General features: G+C 40.1%; 1 protein-coding gene across 5 annotated transcripts in view; it reads left to right on the forward strand.

Moving 5' to 3' along the window:
- LOC139616655 (ras-related protein Rab-26-like) overlaps nt 1-19323 on the forward strand; it is a 117170-nt gene that overhangs the window by 75121 nt on the left and 22726 nt on the right. For all 5 annotated transcript variants that reach the window (XM_071473609.1, XM_071473611.1, XM_071473610.1 and 2 more), the window contains 3 exons: nt 8913-8954; nt 11362-11428; nt 18035-18087. In XM_071473609.1, the coding sequence (XP_071329710.1) occupies nt 8913-8954; nt 11362-11428; nt 18035-18087 (162 nt within the window). The remainder of the gene's footprint in view (nt 1-8912; nt 8955-11361; nt 11429-18034; nt 18088-19323) is intronic.

Genomic DNA, 19323 nt, shown 5'->3' on the forward strand with positions numbered 1-19323 from the left:
ATTATTGACCCTGAACAGCTGCAACATTAAAATGGTACTTGTGCATTAATGCATCAGTAATAATAATCCAATATTATTATAGCACTGGCAGAGGAGAAGTCTGCATAATAAGAACTTGTACTTTAGATGATCTCTGTCACTCTTTTCTGATGTATTATAAACCAAAAGATTAATCAATTCATCAAGAAAAAATTGTCAGGCACACACAGTCACACACGGTTCGCACATGCATACACAGACGCACTCATGCAGGCTTAGCCATCATCCAGTGCAACATTGACTCATGATCAAGTCCATCCTCAGCAAAGGCACTCTGAAATAAATTAAATGAGGACAAGCGTGATATGAATCATTTTCCCTCTACTTTCATCTTTGACTGGAAAAGATTCAACGTGTTTGTTAGTGTGTATTCTTGTGTGTATTCTTGTGTGTGTGTGTGTGTGTGTGTGTGTGTGTACATTATACACCCGCAAACACTGACTGCAGATTGTTTTTGACTTCTTTTTTAAGTGCACAAACATCCTAGCTGTGCCTTTTTTGAGAGCACATTATCATAAATACACTGTGTTTCGAAGTGTCTGTGTAATGGTTGAAAATCTCTTTGTTGAGAGGAACATGAGGTCATCATCTTCAGACAGCATGTTTCTGTGAGCGTGACTCATGCAACAAGTGGATATTAGTCATCATGCAATTACCGCTACTCAGTTGGAGACAAAAACTAGATGCACTGTGGTACAAGTGGATTTGCATTCTTTTGATTTTATTTAGCTTTTTCCAATTTTGCTGCTCAGTGGGTGATTGTCCTCTTGTGCAAAAACACATTAGTGCAGTTTTTTTTTTATTGAATTTTATTTATGTACCTCACTTGTAAGTGGCTTTGGATAAAATACATTAAATACATTAAAATACATTATATCAAAGCACTTTAGAGAATAAGATCAAGACCTTGCAATATTATGATTGGGCTGGGTTTTCTAATTGACATTGTAGATCAGCTGGAGTCAGGCCGATGACAGAAGCGAAGCGGTCAAACTTGTTGCTTTGACAAGTTGAAGGATGCTGCTGGAGTTGTGTGTTTGAGTCCCTTCAGCCACTGACAAAAGACTGGTCCAGTAACCCATCACTTTGTTTCTGTTGCGGAGAAGAAGTGTGACTGAACATTTCTGTATTTGCTTGTACAGAATGTGCCTGTAGCCTTTATGCAAATTTGATCAGTTTTAGGGGTTTAAGGAACAGAATCTCTTAAATACATTTAATTATCCATCTCTAACCATGATTTAAACACTGAATGTTGACGTCATAATTAATACAGGTGTTAGACCGCACCAGAACTTCTGACCCTTAGCACTTCATTTCCTGTTGTCCATGTTAAAACCCTCAATGAAACCGCAGGAAAAAGTGACTCCACTTTCAGCTAATGCAGGAATCTGGAGCTTGCTAGCCTGCAAGCCAGCCACAGCGACATCATCCAGCAGCTAATACTAGCATGAAGCCTCGGTGTGAGAGGAGCAGTAGACCAAAGTGTGTTCACGTACGTCTGCATCCCAGAAGCCTTTGACAGCAGCTCAGCTATGTTTTGGAGCATATTTCAATTTAAGATATTGTCCAAAAAAAAAAGTTATACTGCAGCTTTAAGTATTTAAATTTGCTTTTAAGAAGGATTGAAAAATTAAAGCCCACAGGAACCATGATATGAGTCTGGAAGTGTCTGCTATGCACATCCTAGAGAGCAAGTAATGAAAAGAGATGGAAAATAAGACAGCAGGGAGACAGGCAGGTCTGGCATGTGAGATGATGATAACGGACCCATCACAGAAATCAAGCTGTTGGCTCTGTCATTGTGAAAGTCACTGACAGTCCATCTTTTCACTCATAATGGTTTTTATTCATCTGTCTTTCACTTGTTTCCAGCTTCTATATGTTTTTTTTTTTTTTTTGTGTATAGTCAGTGGAGGGATGGCTGACTGATTTCTCTATTATCCACTCTCCTGCCTGCCAGCCTGTCTGCCCGCCTGCCTTCTCTGAGTGGGTGCAATTAAAGTGCCAAGCGTCATCATGCCAGCAAGTGGCAGTAATGTTTTTTTTTTTTTTTTCAGCTTGAACAATGAATTGAATTAAGATGAAATGGGAGCTACAATGAGAGGCAGAGACAGAGGCTGAGCTGGACACACAAAAACAGTAACTCAATACATGTACAATGTGTAAATGTGAACTGAGCCGTTTTACTTGTGGCTAATTGTCCTGTTGTGTATAGTTCTATAATTAGGGGCGTGATGATATAAAAGCCCCAACCCTTACTAACTGAAAAGTTGTCAAGCATTCAGCTATGCCTGAATGCCTGTTTTATCCAAGTCTGTGTATGTGCTCACAAGCATGTGTAAACATGTGCGTGTACAGTATATGTACTGGGTGGGGGTTAACTTCTGCCTAGGGAGATGTTTGTAATTTATGAAAAGCAGCTTTGCCACCTGCTGCCCTAATGTCACAGGGATCTAGAGAGATGAGCCCTGAGGAGCGTTATGAATATTTAACCATGGCATGAAAGAGGTGGTTATTTGGAATATGGGAGCATTGCAAGATGAAGCTGATGAGAGACAGAGATGGTAAAGAGACATAAAGCAAGGGGAGATGGACATTATTCATCCCCTCATATTTGGACACAGTTTCTTTTTATTAAAAACAATATTAGAGGTAGTCGATCTCATGAAGCAGATAATGGGTGCCATTTCAAATTTGCTGCATTGACTTTTCTTTTATATCTAAGTCATTAATTTTAATATCACCTCACAAACTAATTTCAAACTCATTTACTGTATAAATGTAATTTACCCATTTTCACCTACAGTATAATTCCAATTTGTTCATTTAATTTTTTTTGCTCTAAACTCAAATTGCTTAAAACATCATGGGTTGCGCTACTTGCTCATTAAAGGTGCCCTGTGGAGTTTTCTTGTAAACAATCAAAAGTTATGTTAACAGTGTTATTCACCAAAACTCATTGTGAGGTCTAAAGAAACAAGCTGGACGTATGTCCTTCCTCATGAATCATGAACAAAGCTGATTTATTTTTGTTTTAAGTATTTTGAAAGCTCTGGTCTCTATCTTCTTCTATCTTCTTCTTCGCTGCCTTTGCTGGTGCTCTGCAGCATATCTTGCCACGTTACCACACAGTGGAATAGTGTCAAACCATTCACAGGGCTGTGAATCGCATGTGCGTCTTCTTGGACATCCAAGAGACAAACAAAACAGGGACATTAGCAGTCAGTACAGGTGTCACAAACTCAGTTAACACCCAGTCCTTCACATGTAATGAACATGTGGGGACATCACAGCGGAGTTGGTCCAGGGATGGATTCATTCGCTGTCTGGCCAGACATATAGGCAAACTTCATAAATCCAATGTTGTGGTCTTACTTTTTTTTGTGTGTGTGCTTTGTCTATTCTTTGAATGTACTGCTCTTCATTGTTTACTGCTCTGCAATTATAGTTTTGAGAAAGTGGTGCCTCATAAATGTGTCTCAGCAGCTGAGAAAAGCTAATAAATCTGAGCAGCGTATGTGTTGGCAGATATTCATTGGAGAAGTCTGTGATGACACCAGACCAAAATAAATAAAAATGCTTCTCGGAGAAAAATGAGAGGGAGTGCAGAGGGGAGATAGACATTTTCAATTTGTCCATGCTTATAGTGGCTGTGTTTGCATGCACTGCATTTGTGTGTGTCTGTGTGAGTGTGTGTGTGTTTGTGTCTAAAAGGCAGAGCAGGAAAACTGAAGAAGGACAAGGCAAGAGATGTTTGAGTTCCAGCCAACAGCTTACCCCACAGCCTGCTCTGTCCTGTGAATCAGCCACATTATTCACCACCACACATGTTCCCAACAAACACAACCATACACTGTTGTGTTGCCATTTTGATTTGTATCAGACCAGCGTGTGAAAAGATCGTGGGGAAGAGCTTCAGAGAGGTCAAGGCTTACTCTCACAGTACTCCACTAAATAATGGATATGTGGTACAGCATCAGAAAATGCTGTGTGTGTGTGTACTGCCAAAAGGCATGATTGAATCGCAGCAAGTGTCTGCGTTGGTGTGAGCATGTTGCTACAGGTTACAGGTAAAAGATCAAATACAAAGCAGTTACTTTTTCCAAGAGGGAGCTTTAATCTGGAGCATGGACTGATGTGGAGAGTTATCCAGGTAAATCAGTAAACCTGCTTCTAAGAACTGACTCCTGGATGTCAAATATTAAGGCTTTACACTCTGTGAAGGGCAGTCAGCTAAGTGAGGCACAGAAACAGTGAATCAACACAATACCACAAAGTACAGGCTACAAAGTATTCTATCTGGATTGTGTTCTTGCGTAACATGCATATTAACCAATGGTATGTGATGCCAGATGATGTTGCAATGCTAAGGTAATCTAATAGCAGTACTTCTGCTCTACCAGTACCGTGCTCTCTAGAAATGAAGCAGCTGTTGGTCTGAATGGCATTAAAGCCCACTGCTCTATCAATTAGTCTGTTTTTGACCAAGTCACCCAAGTGAGGGAGCCCATTAACAGGAAATTACCAGCTGAACACCAGCTGAAATCACGGTTACCACATGAGCTATGGCCTCTCTGCTAACTGTGCAGGGTCAGCAAGTATAGCCAGTCAATGAATGAATCCCACAGTGTCTATAGGTTGCATTATCCGTGGGTCTGGTGGTGTAATGTGATTTATTGTGCTACCTCTGTCACCATGAGAATATCCGATGCACCTTAATTGAATGTATTTGTAAAAGAGTGCGGTTTGTGGTTTGAAAATGCTGACAAGGCTGTATCCAGGAGAGGAGAGGAGAGGTGACATGATGTCTGAAGTTAACCAATGAAGTATCTGTTATCAGCCTCTTAAATAACAAAGGTGGGGGTGTCTGCTTCATATACGATATATATAAGCTTCACACGACCATAGACGTCATGAATGCAAGCTGTAAGCTACTGGCATTTTACCCATAGCAACTACGACACAGCTGTAGCTTCATTATGATCTGAACTTAACTAACGCCAGGGTTTTCTCCAATACATCTGGTTAAAAAAAAAAAAACAAAAAAAAAAAACAATACAATGGAAATGGACACAAGATTGTTTTGACTTGAGATTTATCAGGTGTGAGAGAAAGAGAAAGGTAGAGGAAAGGCAGGAGGGGAGAAAGAGGAGTACTTTTTAATTGATATGAAGTGGGTGATCTGTCATCATAATCATCACCCAACCTCTTTGAGAAGCAGCTGATAAAACATGTGCCTCTCTGTGGCACACAGGGAGGGTGAAGGGGCTGAATGTTCTCAGTACAGTGTGTGTGAGAGTGTGCGCGTACGTCTGTGTCAGCATGACTTGGAAAACTTGACAGCCGGGAGTTGGGCTGACTACAGAGTAGAGAGCCCTGCCTCTCTGTGTACCCCTGCCCTCACTTGTGTAGTTTGTTTCCCTCACTGCTTTGATTTCTGTGAAGAAATCTGAGAGGCACCGCCTCACAGCCTCTTTCTCGTTATCAGCACTGTAAATTTGTCCCACACACATCTTTTCTGTGGCCATCATGCTCCCGTTCTTTGCCTCACACCTCTGCCATTAATGTTTTATAGGCTCACACTTCGTGGGCCCCTCTGAAGGCTCCTCATACATTTGTAATTTATGATCCCTTAGATGTGCTGTTCAAGTCATTCTGTACTGACTGCACCTAACATCCAGTGTCTGGTTGGTAAGTAGAGCAGTTTGTATTTGAGGATGTTTTCTGTTTGGAGGGTGTTTGCTGCACCTCAGGGACTGAAATTGACCTGAAAGTGGTGCAAGCTTCTCAGCCTCCCCTCGGTAAATTGTAAGCAAATTGCAACTGCACAGAGAGGAGCTGCGTCGGCTTGAAAAAGGTTGGAGCTTGAGAAAGTTTTGAAAGTGAAGTGGAGACGGTGTTGTTGGAAGTGTGATTGACAGTCTTTAATCTACAGTAACCTAATTCCCCCCGTCTTCCGCAGCAGACTCACATGTGTAAGCTGGTGAGATACTTTTTATCCTGCTCAGTCGACACTCTCGGAGCTTACTAAATCTGCGTTGTTGTGTCCTGTTCTGGCTGATTTCAAGTGTTTCCTCCTTAACAATCCAACATAATTATCGGCGTAATCAAGCATGACTTACCACCCAAAATCCTCACCACGGTGCAATCATGAGCCTCTCTTCTGGGTCACTAAATATTTATGAAGCCTCCCGGCACATTGTGGGTTGTTCTTGGTGACAACAACAACATGGAGGAAGTCTTCTGAGACCGATTCCTATCAGACCACACTACAAACTACAAAGCACATTACAAACTAGCTTGCAGCTCGACTTGCTCGTGAATATGTATGAGATCCTGCCTTTGTGACTCACAAAGAGGTAAATCAACACGTTAATGAAGGCTGTATCTATTTCTAAGTGATCTGATGGGAGATTAGCATTTTGTCAGGGTTGAATATCTTCTGTTCCTCCTCGGGGATTGGAGAATTAGAGGGTCAGCAGGGGCTTTCAGGAACAACTCAGAGAGGATGATGGTAGGAGAAGGCTTTGAGCGTTGCCGTGGCACCAGGTGAAGTGATCCATGCTGTAGTACTGGGAGGCCTGCATGTGGGTCAGTGAGGAACATTTTGACCTCCTCTTTTCTGCAGCAGTCTCTGGCTCATAGAAAATGGGACTACATGTGGTGAAGGAGATGTATTGATGTCAATGTCCAAGAAAGACATGAAAAGCTGCTGTTCTCTATGTTGATGAACCTGGGGGCCTTCTAGGCATCTCAGCATTTTAAATGTTATATTTAATCTCTTTTATTTCATAATTACTCTCTTCTAATTTTAGCCTCATGTTCTTTCAAGTTCGCTGCAGAAATGGAAGGGTTACTGTCCTAAAACCATGATAATAAAGTTATCCCATCAGATTTGTCTTTGTTGTTGTGTCCAGTTGGAGAAAAGGTTAGCTGGCTCACACATTGTTAGTGCTTCATAACACAATGGACAGAAGGCCTGAAGGCCTGTTTGTTTAGAGAATGGCAGGTGAATTAACCAATCACATTGTGATTTATAGTGGCTGAGACCAAAAATCATTGCCTTCCTGAAGGCTCAAGGCCAGAGCTATTTTACGGTGTTTAGCTTTTTTCAGTCCAGGGGTTTAATTTAGAAGATCAGCTACTTCTGACAGCAGTCACAGCACAGATGGCAAAGTGATGGGACAAAAACCCCCCAGCCAGAACTTAAAAAATTAGTGAACGCCATATAAGCAAAGACCGAAAGTGTCCAGGCCACAAGAGACCTCACCATTAAAAACTTGTTTAGGGCTCAGGCAGAAATAACTGGGAAGATTCAAACAGCTAAGAGGGAATATCATTCTGTGAAGAACCGACTGGAAAAAGTGAAGAGGCCGCTGTAAGAAGCAAAGGTAACAAAAGAGATATGTTTAGCCATTACTCATACTGACCAGATCCTGGTACAGAAAATCCTGGCCGAGGTAGCAGCAGAGGCCGACAAGTTGGACAAAGAACTAGTAGCACAGCAGCAACACACAATTGACCTCCTACGAGCTACAATAGACTGAAAAGAAAACAATCTCAGAGAACATATGAAGGAAACCAAGTGCCCCAAGCTGGAGAAGAAGGAACCTCAGCATAATTGTCACATAATGACAATGAAACAGTGGCAGTACATGTCCGGCTAAGAGAAAACTGATATACATTTTTGCTAGCCATTATTTTGCATTTCAATAAAAATACTTCCAATAAATGTTTCTTCCAACATTATGTTTCTGTTTGTGGAGGATGGACGTTAAGCCATTCAGACCTTATGACATTTAATTAGCTTTATTCACAAATGTATAATAATTGTAAAAAGGTATCAACTGGTAAAGCTAATTATGAAAATAGTTGTATATTATTATGAGGTGACATGTGTCATACTATTTTTAAATAACAGTCAAATATTTAGATGTGATGGCCACTTGTACATTAAGGGTCACAAACACAGACATAGCATGAAAAAACATCACAGACTTTCTAGCATGGCTGTAGACTTTTGGGCTTGTTAATGCAAAAACAATCATTTTCAGAAGTGGAGATTTGCTGCTTTTCTTGCTATAAATGATTAAAAACAGAATCTCTTTGGGTTGATAAAACAAGGATTTTGAAGATGAAACAGTGGGCTCAGGGAAATATGGTGGTTATTTTTCATTATTTTCCCACTTAACAAAATAATGAATCAGTTAATAAAGAAAATAACCTGCAGATTATTAAATTATTGGCTGCAGTTCTAATGAAGAGGTGAAGCATTAAAAGTGTAGTCTAGATCAATATGATGTACTGCTCCAGTTGTGAGAACATGAGTGATGCTGATCAATGAGATGAAGGGCTCCCCTCTACAGGCGAGATATTTTTGACTTAGACCAAGTGCTGTCATCATTTAGACTGAAGTTAATTTGATGGCAGGTTGTTTAACCTTTGTGCACTCAGCTCATAAGACAGAGTCCACCTCTGACCTAGGAAACGGCACGTCCATTTTGCTGAGCTGCACTCTGCTGTGTGGTGGAGCGGATCGAAGTTGAGATCAGAGGAATGTCTCCCTCAGAATGAAGAGACGGAGGGAGGTGAGGAGAGCAGAGAGGGTTAATCCCCTGGAGGGAAGAGGCATGGCTTCATCAAAAGGGGCCAAAGTGAGGTGGAGGCATGCAGTATTGATAGAGAGAGGAGAGAAGAGTGTGGTGGGAAGATGAGAGGAAGAGACTGTTCAGATTTCTGTCAGAAACCTGACCACAAACACACACATACTGACACACAATCTAATTCTTTCATACACTGAAAAAGTTGTTGCTAGTTGGAAAAATGCTTGAATGTAGGCACTGTCACTTATTATGTCCTCCTTTCATTTCCAGAATAAAGTCCTGAACATTGATGGAGTCAAGGTGAAGCTCCAGGTAAGAGTTTTAATTTATTGTGACAGTCATATAAAAGCCGACTGGAGAAACATTTCTATAATAGATGTTAAAAGAAAGGTGCCAACAAAATAAGAGGGAGGCTCTGCCCCCCCGCGGCACTGTGGCCACCTGTCAGATCCTGTTCCCATGCACCCCTGTCTTCGAAAAGTTCTCTGAGACGAAACCTATTTTTACTGTGGCCCAAAACACAAAACGCATACAAAAGTAAAAGCACAAACATTAGGGGAAAATCACTGCAAATCCAGAAATGCAACAAACATGAAATGACATGAAAAACACATGCAAAAAGGGAATACACAAGCAACAAGAACTGCCACACCGGAAGTGCTCTGGGACACTGGGGGAGTGATGGTCTATATTTGGATAAACAACAACATAAAGACTGACAGTGAGTGCAGAAAAATATACACCTGTTGTATGTTGAAAATAATATTCATTTTTGTTTATATTCATGTATATATTTATCTTTCTTCAAATATGGTGATACATCTGTACATATAAAAACCCCAAAGTCCACAGAGACAGCGCTCTGTGTCCAATAAAACGTGTATTTATTTCAACTCTGAGACTCTATTTTCTCTTTTAAAAGGAACTATAACATATTTCAAACACAACAGAGCTAGGTGGGAAATTATTATGTCTGTCCTTCTCTTTCTACTATACTTTGTCCTTAGGGGCCACTGTTTATCGTAGCTTTAGCAGTGCCTGTGTTTTTTTTACTGTTGATGCCTAACAGCACATAGTGAAGTAAAGCACTGTCTGTGGCCTTATTTTGTGAAGACAGTCAAGGATCTGGAGACAAAAAGCTGCTGAAAGATAATTAGGTTTTATCCATCTCCATGAACGCTTTTCATTAGTCTTTGAGTTTTCTTCCCTTCTCCACACCTCACACCCATACTGTGAACAACTCAGCATTGTTGTACGTTTGATATTTCTGTCAAACAGCAAGTAATTATGTGAATCATCCCTAATGATCCTAATTAAGGGTTGATGGAGGCTGGTGGAGAGAGCCTTTGCTTTGTGATGTATTCATTTGGGGTTAATTGGCTTAAAGTCAGTTTGCAGAGCAGCCTGTAGCCTACAAACACAGAGGGAGAGTTATTTTTTCCTCCTGTAATTGCCATTCTTCATTACTGCCACTTGGATCCTGGGGGTATGTTTGCCCCAGGGGGAAATCAGGAGGCAGAGCCAGCATCAGAGCTGACATGTCTCAGAGAGCAGAGGAAGAGGGAGTAAATTGGTTAGGCATGCAAAGGGAATGATAATGCCTGTATCCAAACAGGTAAGTGGCCACAACACATGCTGGAAAAAAAAAACCCAAGGTAATGTTGTTCATGCAAGAAAACTTGTGCAGGTGGGGGTGTTGGAGAAAATGCTTTTGAAATTGAAACTGGAACCAAATTGTGATGAGAAGCAGTCTTGCCCGATGGGAAAAGAAACATTTAATTAGCCTTATTCCCAATGCTGTTGGACAATGAGAGGAATGGCATCAACCACAACAGATTTTCATTCAATATCATTCAATATAGCCAGGAAAAAAAAAAGGAAAGAAAAGAAAAGTTATGATAAGCATTGGTTAATCAGTGCTTAATGGCTTTTACTATACTGTAGCCTATATGTGTAATATGAGCTGTGACCCTAAAGCTGCAGTAATCCATATTTGTATGTTAACATCAAATTACAATGTGTAACGTGAAAGGGGTCACTCATGACCCACAGAGAACTATCACGTAACTCTGCAATTCCCCCCAGCTCTACAGACCATTTAAGCATCTTTCAGCTCATTGCTTTAGTTTAACAGCCAGCAACGTTTTGGATTCACTCTCACTGTTTCAACCATGTTTTGCTGTTTTCAATTTTTTTTAAATTATTTTTTCAAGTACTGATAAATCCACTTCATGCTCTGTGGCCAGCACTATACAGAGGACAGAAGTTATGACTAGCTGATGAACACAGTGGAGCATTTAACAGTTAAAGAGTAAGACCTTTCCGTCGGGATTTAGTAGAGATTAGAGTAGAGCTATAAGTAAAGTGAATGTTGGATTTAAATTAGTAACAAAACTCCAGATCAATGCTAGTAAAAGCTTTTACACATTAGCCGTAACAACCTGATGGCGATAATATACCAGTGTAGTTTACAGCTTGCTGTGCTGTCCCCAAGTGACCAAATAAATCAATTAATGCAGCTTTAAGCACAGCATCTTTTTCAGGGCTGTATTCAAAAGTCCTGTCCATCTCATTTCCATATCCCAGACTTATCCACAATCACAGGAGTAAATTGAATGGATGGTTTGACAATGAGCCACACACTGCAAACAGAAGACTTATTAAAAAGATAGAAACTTCTCTCTGCTCAGTGATTACCTTCCTCTCTCATTCTCTGCAGATCTGGGACACAGCCGGTCAGGAGCGGTTCCGCAGTGTCACTCATGCCTACTACCGTGACGCCAACGGTGAGACACGCACATACACACACGAGAATATGCTTTTGTGATTGCTGAAATACAGATTTACCTTTTTCTTAGTTGAAAAGCTAATGTTTTAGGTCTTGACCTTTCAGTCATTTGATATGCAATCTAGGATTGTGTGCAGATTATAGCTTCACTACAGCGTGTGTTCAGTGAGTTTTTTTTTCCATCTGATGCATAGCTAGTAGATGTTATTGTTTTGGTTTGTGTGTATCCTTCCAATCCATCACCACCACAATGTGTGTATTACTTCAGTGTTTGAATATAGTGTGTACACTTTGTACTTTTTGTATGCATAAAGGTAAAGTGAAAATATGTTTCAGGGAACTTTGTTTGGACCCACTGCTTTGCTGTGAAAATAAAGTTTTATTCCAGTCATAATTCAAAGCCGTCTTAGTGTCGAGGTGCAGATGAGATTTATTTTTTCTTCCTCTGTGCAGTATTATCAAGCGCTGAGGTTTTATATGATAGATGTGTGTTTGCCTATGAGTCTGCATTTGTGTATATCTACTTTTTATTCATCGTGATATCCTTATTAGTCAAGTTCATTTAGAAAGCTCTAGGTGGTAACACTCCATCAGTTTCTTACAAAGCCAATAATCAAGGCAGAAGTGCTTTTTGGAAATGAATAAAATGCACATAAGATGTTGTGCAAGGCACGAAACCTTGAGCAATAAAAAAGCACTAGCCAAGTAAAACACATAGTAAAACACATACGCAGCATGAAAGAGGGTGAAGCTATTATACAGGATCAGGTGCACCCAAGAGTGTCCATACAGTTTTCTCATGATAGTATCATATTCCCAGATCACACACTCACACACACACTGCTTCATATGAATTGCTTTTGAGTTCCTGACAGAGCAGTACAGCTTTTCTCTGAGGGGGAAAATGGTGGCTCCCTTCTTTTTTGGCACTTGATATTCAGATCATGTTGCAGCGTGTGTTTGTCATTTTGTCCCTCCATATGTATGGAGAATGCGTAACCTGAAGTGGTCTTTTAATCTCTGGGCAGTCAGGGATCCCTGTGTGATCAAAGGGAAGTTTTACCATCTGGACTCTGTGTCTGTATAATCCATTTAAGTTTTACACAACTTAAGCATGGGTAGGTTTTCTGAGTGTGTGTGTGTGTGTGTGTGTGTGTGTGTGTGTGAGTGTGTGTGTGTGTATCAGTGTCTACATGCATACATGATTTAGTGTGTGTAAATGATCTGTGTCTGTGTATTATCCTCATTATTCATGTCATGGTTTGGTGGTCAGCCTGCATAATTACAGCAGGATTTATTTGTGTCTGGGAAGGGGACCCTGGAGGACTTTTAGCAGAGCCAGTTTCAGGCACGATGCCTGGGAGCATATCGTCATCTTAAAACCACATCTCACATCTCTGGAGTATAGCTTTATTCATCTCTGTGTCAGGATTTTCAATCACTTTTCCACTCTTACCGTGAAGCCTGTCATGGGATGAGTCCAGCCAGCCGCAGTATCTGTACCACAGAGCACACTGCTACATCAAGGAGGTCCACGCATCCTAATTATCAGAGATGTGCCCCTTTTTAAAATGTCGATCATCTCCTCACCTGTCTGTTCTAAGAGCTGGAGTGAGAAAAGAAGTAGAAATAGCCCCTGGGCCTCTGACATTACTGGAGAAAAATATTTAAGATGGGATGGAAAATGCAACTTTGTTGACTGCCCCTGTAAGAATTTTGAAAGCTTGATAGCTTTATATAAATGAAGAATTTAAAAAAACATCACAGTAAAGTTGATTCATTACTTAAACACCCATGTAGGTACCAAGCCTATAAATGTTGCTAACTGTGATTCACTGTGATTTAGTCTAACCTGAACAAACTGACAGTCTGTCAATGAGCTTTTGAAGTCCCTGAAGCACTGTACGAGAGCTGTGGTGGTTTTGCCCAGCTTTCACTATTTTGTTTAAACAAAAGCACATACATTCAATCTGCTTACCTCCATGACTGTCAGCCTCTGTGAGCCCCCCAAAACCTCTGAAAAGTTTCTATCTGTAAAGCATACTTTTTTCCTGCCTTGTTTCCCAGCAGTAAACTTATCATGTAACTGCTTATCAAGCAGCTGTTGCAGGTTTTAGGGTAAGCCTCAGTGACTTTCCTCCCTGCTTAAAGCTGCACTCTACATCTGTCTACATCAAAGTGTCCCTGTGAAAAGCCAGCTGACCTTGGGCAAAGCCACGAATTGAATTTTATATGAATCTTTAAATGCTTCATGTGGGGTAAAAAATAATTGTCATTTATAATGGTTCTTATTTTTCACATCCGAGAAGGCAGATCAAAGGTGCTATAACTAATATTTTTATGTCCTGTAGGACTTAATTCTTAATAACCATAATCTAATTACAATGGTGTCGTAAGGTGATTTATCAGTTTCAATTACTCAGAGTTGTTTTGTGGAGTTTTCTTATAAACCCACAGGGTAAACATAACATGAGTTATGTTTACATTTTGTGTTTCTCACCAAAATGCATTGTGTGTATGCTTGAGGTCAAAGAGACGTGTTGTGTGCTTTCTTTTCCAAATTTTTTAAATATTTAAAATCCTGCATTGTTTACATCAATCTGTGCTTTTAACAGTATTTTTCTCCATTGCCTTTGTTGGCACGTTGATGCGTTGGTGCATTGTCGATCAGCGAAACAGTGTAAAACCAATGACATGTGAATCTTGATGCCCACATGCACATGCGAAATACAAAACAACAGGGACCCACCCATAAAAACATTGCTCCACAGTGCGACTAGTGGTCAAAACTCCACAGGTTTATATGCACTTTTAATTTGTGCATAAATAACCTGTGTGGAAAAATCTGAAATAGTTCTACGGCACCGGTGAATTAGCTGCACCAAATATTTACCTCAATGCACCCAACTGCTAATATTATACAATGGTCGCAGACTGAAACACGCATTTATTAGCATTTAATTTTGCCAAATTTCTGGAAATTCATTTACAATTTGTACTAAATTTATATGGAAACCAGGCTTCTGACTCCTGGTTGAGAACTAAACCAGTGTTCAGCAACATTTTGCTACCAGTGCACAATGCTGTGTTTTTGGCAAAAAAAAAAAAAAAAGACAACTGCCATGTCTGACAATGACTCAAGCTTTTGGAAATAAATGATGATAAATTGAGGCCAGGGAGCTGTAATATGTTTGATCCCACAAGCCATAATTCAAATATGGTTAGGGTCGTAACCCTGCCATGAGTTAGTGTAGCCGTTTTATGGTTTATTACTGTATATTTATATGCAACAAGATAGATGTTTCAGTCGCTGATAGTGAGATTATGTTGCAGTGAAGGATTTGCAGGTTGCACAATTTAGAGAAGCCTGACAGCACAACCTTCATGACCTTAAACCCATTTACACACAACTTGCAAGCACACACTCATCCATGAAGCTTAGTTGGAGAATGATAAATGGAGCTAATTGTTGCTGCCATAACTTTTTTGGGGCCAAAGCAGAGCTGCAGGCAGAGAGAGTCCAAAGTGCCAGTGCAACCAGAGAGAGGATGAATGTGGGAGGGTGGAGGGACTGTGAGTTAGGAGAGGCTCTGGAAGAGGACACAGTGAGAGAGGCATGTAGAGAGGATTATTTTAGATGTATCTGCTGTGTGGGAGAAAAAGTGTATCAGATATTTCTCAGCCCATTTTTGTATAAAAATTCTGTGTATTATTTTGTTTCAGTTTTGAGGATGCTCATCATGGTTGACAACATGAAAATTAAACGGACAAAACACAAAGTACAAATTGAAATTACAGGTTTGCTGAAAAAGGGTTGTTGGAGTTAAAAAAAAAAAAAAGAGAGAGAGAGAGGGAGGGAGGGAGATCTGTGCTCTCTGGTGATCTCTGTGGAAATAGCAGATTTGCTTCCAAATGAAGTTACGTTAAAATGCACACGCACACACTTTTCCTTTCACTTGGGCTTTGATTTGTTTGTGTTTTCACCATTTTTAAACTAGTTATTTGATGCACGACTCAGCCAGTGACCTGGATGCTAGAGCACCTGATGAAATCTAGGGAAACCAGAGCTGATTCATAAATCTAGTTACAAGTTAATCCAGTTCACATGCTCCTGTCCTAAAAATGTACTAATTTAATAAAACTGGTACATTTATTAACATTATGCTAAATTTAACATCTTCACATGACATATGAATGGGCTCCAAGGATGATCAGTGTGCCCACTAAAACAACAGATTGTATTGGTGTTGCCTTGCTGCAACAGATTGTACTTTTGGAAATGGAAAATCATCAATGGTTCAATGCTTTAAAGGGAATACTAAATGATCTGGGTTTTTTTTAACAATTAGCACTCTTGTGTTTCTTTGAGGCTGATTAACAAAAACTACTGTTTGCCTGACAAGTTGGCTAAACTGTCTACAAAGGCTTAATTTCACTTTTGATGTTCTATCTTGTAATTCCTGTAGGCTTCGTAATGCTCTTGATATTTTAATGAAAATTGCTCAAGCTGTGATTGAAAATTAAATCATGAAAAGTTTCATGCAATTCAGGATCCATGGGGGGAAAATACAAAGAAGACCAACTGATGTAAAGCAGTGAGGCTGGAAATGAACTGTTTGTGTGAGGGATAGAGAGAGTTTCAATGTGAGGAAGAGACACACAGTCATCAACCCATCATAAAGCTTTCTGCTATCGCCTTCGCCTTACCTCCATCTGTGTTGTGTTTTATCTTTTCTTTTCATGGCTGCCCTTCTTTTCAACCTTTAAAGTGTCTCACCAATTTAGCTCTTTCTCCTCTGTTTGTATTGTTTTTATTCCTGCTATTGCTCTTCCTTTTCACATTGAAGTCTTTCTCTGTTCTACACTCGCAATCTCCGCTCACCTCCTCATCCAAACCTCAATTTCACTGTTCCACTTGCCAGTAAATCTCACATATAATGAGACTTGGTGATTGAATCCATTGTTTCCAAAAGAAAATGGATGACCTGTCTATTTTACACACATTACAAATGAGTGATTTGGTTATCTAATTTTTCACAAATAACCATCGAGGCTGACCTTTTACGGATGCTGGAACATTACTAATAATTTTTAAAAAAACAGCTTTTGGGGAGGATGTTTAAATACATCTGACAGAACAGCAACAGTCACAGCAGTTTATGATTTTTCTGTGTCCTGTCTTCAACCATTGAGTGATAACAGATAGCAGAAGAGTGAGAAACAGCTCCAGGACAAGTCCAGTCTAGAGCTCAGCTTTATTACGCAGCTGTCAGCCTGTATCATGCTCATCCCTCCCGGGCTGCCTCTTACTCAGCTGCACAGCCCCTCACTGCCTCTCAAATACCTGCACTCCCCAGGTGAACTGCTCTGTACAGAGATAGAGGGATATGGACTGAGGCATCTGTGCAGTTCAAAAGGTCCTTTCACTCTCATCTACTTATTTTCATCCTCACACACGCTATAAAGTGGAACAGCTAAAAAATATACAAACTGTTATACACTACAGTATATCTATTTGCTAGATAGCACTCAGGTGATCACATCATTTATATAACCAACTTAAATGTGTTATTTTACATTAATTATGATCATAACACATTGTGTTGTTGGAGTTATTACAATGAATCAGGGAAGTTTGTCACTGGGGATAAGTGCAGACAGCAGTTGACACATTTCTGACACTACTTGGACATTGAATTACTATATAATTATGCACCGGATATTCGTAATCATTATCTCTGTTGTGCGAACAAACTGTAGAGGATATGCATCATGTGTGAAGCAAAAAATATTAAAATACATTCTATTTTACAAGACGTGCAATTTTTATGCATCTTTCCTGTATTCTGTAGGCCTATGTTTTAATTTGTGTCTACAGAGCAATCTTTTATTTGTTATCTTATTTTTGTCAGTACTTACACTGTGTGGTCGAGACGTCTGAGGAGTATTATGCTCTTCAGGCACTCTCATCGGGTAATGACAACACATTAGCTAGGAGCTAACGTTAGCAGCTCACCTGTTGTGTCAGCAAGAGAAGTTCTTCTGCAGCACCTTCACAAGACAGGCTGCAATGCATGATGGTTTAGCTGGATCTATGTAGTGCACAGCTTCTGTACAGCTGGTAGAAAGACTATATGTTGTTCACAGTGAGGTTGTATAAATGGAAAAAAAGAGTCTGATTCACAGTGTCAAAACCTGTTTCCTGTTAGTGCAGCCACGTTGCCAGTAGTGTCATGAATGGGGCAAAATCAAACCAGTGCTCTAATGTATCCTTAAGGTAAAGTTTTCTGAAGTTTAACCAATGTTGTCAGCATGTTTTATATCTACAGGTCAGGCGGCTGAATAAAAGGCTATTAGTTAACCAGCTAAAGTCTTAACTCTGGTCTGTCTGAGTTCTGCCAAAATGTGACACATTCCAAGAGAGAGTGCTCAAATTAATCAGCCTTGAGTGAAAATGAACTCTTTCATAATTTAATCTGAAATCATCAAGGATAAAGATTAAATTAAATATTTGCCTAGTGTTCTTTCTATCAAACTGTTTTACATTTTAAAATGCTTTGTGGATATGAATTTTCAAATCATACTCTTTCTCTGTGTCTTTCAGCTCTCCTTCTGCTGTATGATGTCACCAACAAAACATCCTTTGACAACATACAGGTGGGTCACTTTTTGTTGCTCTTTGTTTGTTTGTACCTCTGCGTTCAATAACTCTCTACTCTCACTACGTTCTTCTTCTTTCCACGAAATGATAACGTTCATAATCATGTGCACCCATTGTCACGCCTGATGTGGCAATTATTATTAATTTGAATTTACTTTACCTTGGCCCGTTTGATTGATTTCATAAATTGAAAGGCTGTGGCTAGATCCTGACCACGGGATCACAAAGGACTGAGTACCGTCTGATATAACTTTCATTATTGATGAATGAATGACACTGCTTTGCTGCATATTGCTGAGTTTTATTCAGTGAGTGTCGATGACATTATGAACCCACATTTTCATCAGAATCCGTCCATGTGACAGATGGTTAAACGGGCAAAGAGAGCGATCTGAAGGTCTCCCCCCATTTTGTCGGGAACCAAAGAGAAAGGGGGCGAGAAACACAAAAGAACAAATAGGAACAGGGTAGATTGATTGTAATTTAGTGTGAGACAGCACAGTCAGCTTTTAGTCCAAACTTTTTGTTTTCTATGGACTGGAGGGATTCAACTGTCCAGTCATCTGGCAGACCTCCAGTCCCTTTCTACAGCTGTCTCTTTCTGTCTCCACTGAGCCGTAATTCTATAAAGAGGGGAAGAAATGTGACTTAGGATGGCTGCTCTCATTCTGAGCCAGCAACACATACAGTATCATTATGACTTGTTCAGTATTTAGCATTTAGATTGGGTTAGAAATCCCATAACCTCTCTCAAGCTGTCTGTCCTCTCCTCTTCTTTTTCCCAGAGAACCGTATACCCCCAGACTTATTAAAGTGAAATGTAATGGCTTTTATTGAGCAATTCAGTTGAGTTAAGTGATATTTTATGAGTCCCTGTGGGGAAATTTGTCTCCTGCATTTGACCTGTCCTAATTATGTCTTAACAGTTCTGAGGCCAGTGTCTTGGTCAGTAGCGGCAGTATTCTTAAAAGGCTTACTTGATTAAGATGCATGATTTTGGAGTGTGGAGGGAAACGTTCATAGAGGGAACATGCTAACTCAACACAGAAAAGCCCCACTGAGCCCTGGTGGGGTTTGAACAGTGCTGACCACTGAGCCACAGCGGTGCCTATTCTCCTTGTTGGCACAGGCTGTGAAATGTTTGTACTTTATGCACTCTGACAACAGGAAGGCTGAAAACAAATTAGATGAAACTGATGAGAATCACCTGAGCACTCATGCAAAGGAAGCCA

The sequence above is a fragment of the Trachinotus anak genome, unplaced genomic scaffold (assembly GCF_046630095.1).
Source record: "Trachinotus anak isolate AG129_WGS33_773 ecotype Australia unplaced genomic scaffold, CSIRO_AGI_Tana_v1 ptg000003l, whole genome shotgun sequence".
In the NCBI taxonomy this organism is placed as follows: domain Eukaryota; kingdom Metazoa; phylum Chordata; class Actinopteri; order Carangiformes; family Carangidae; genus Trachinotus; species Trachinotus anak.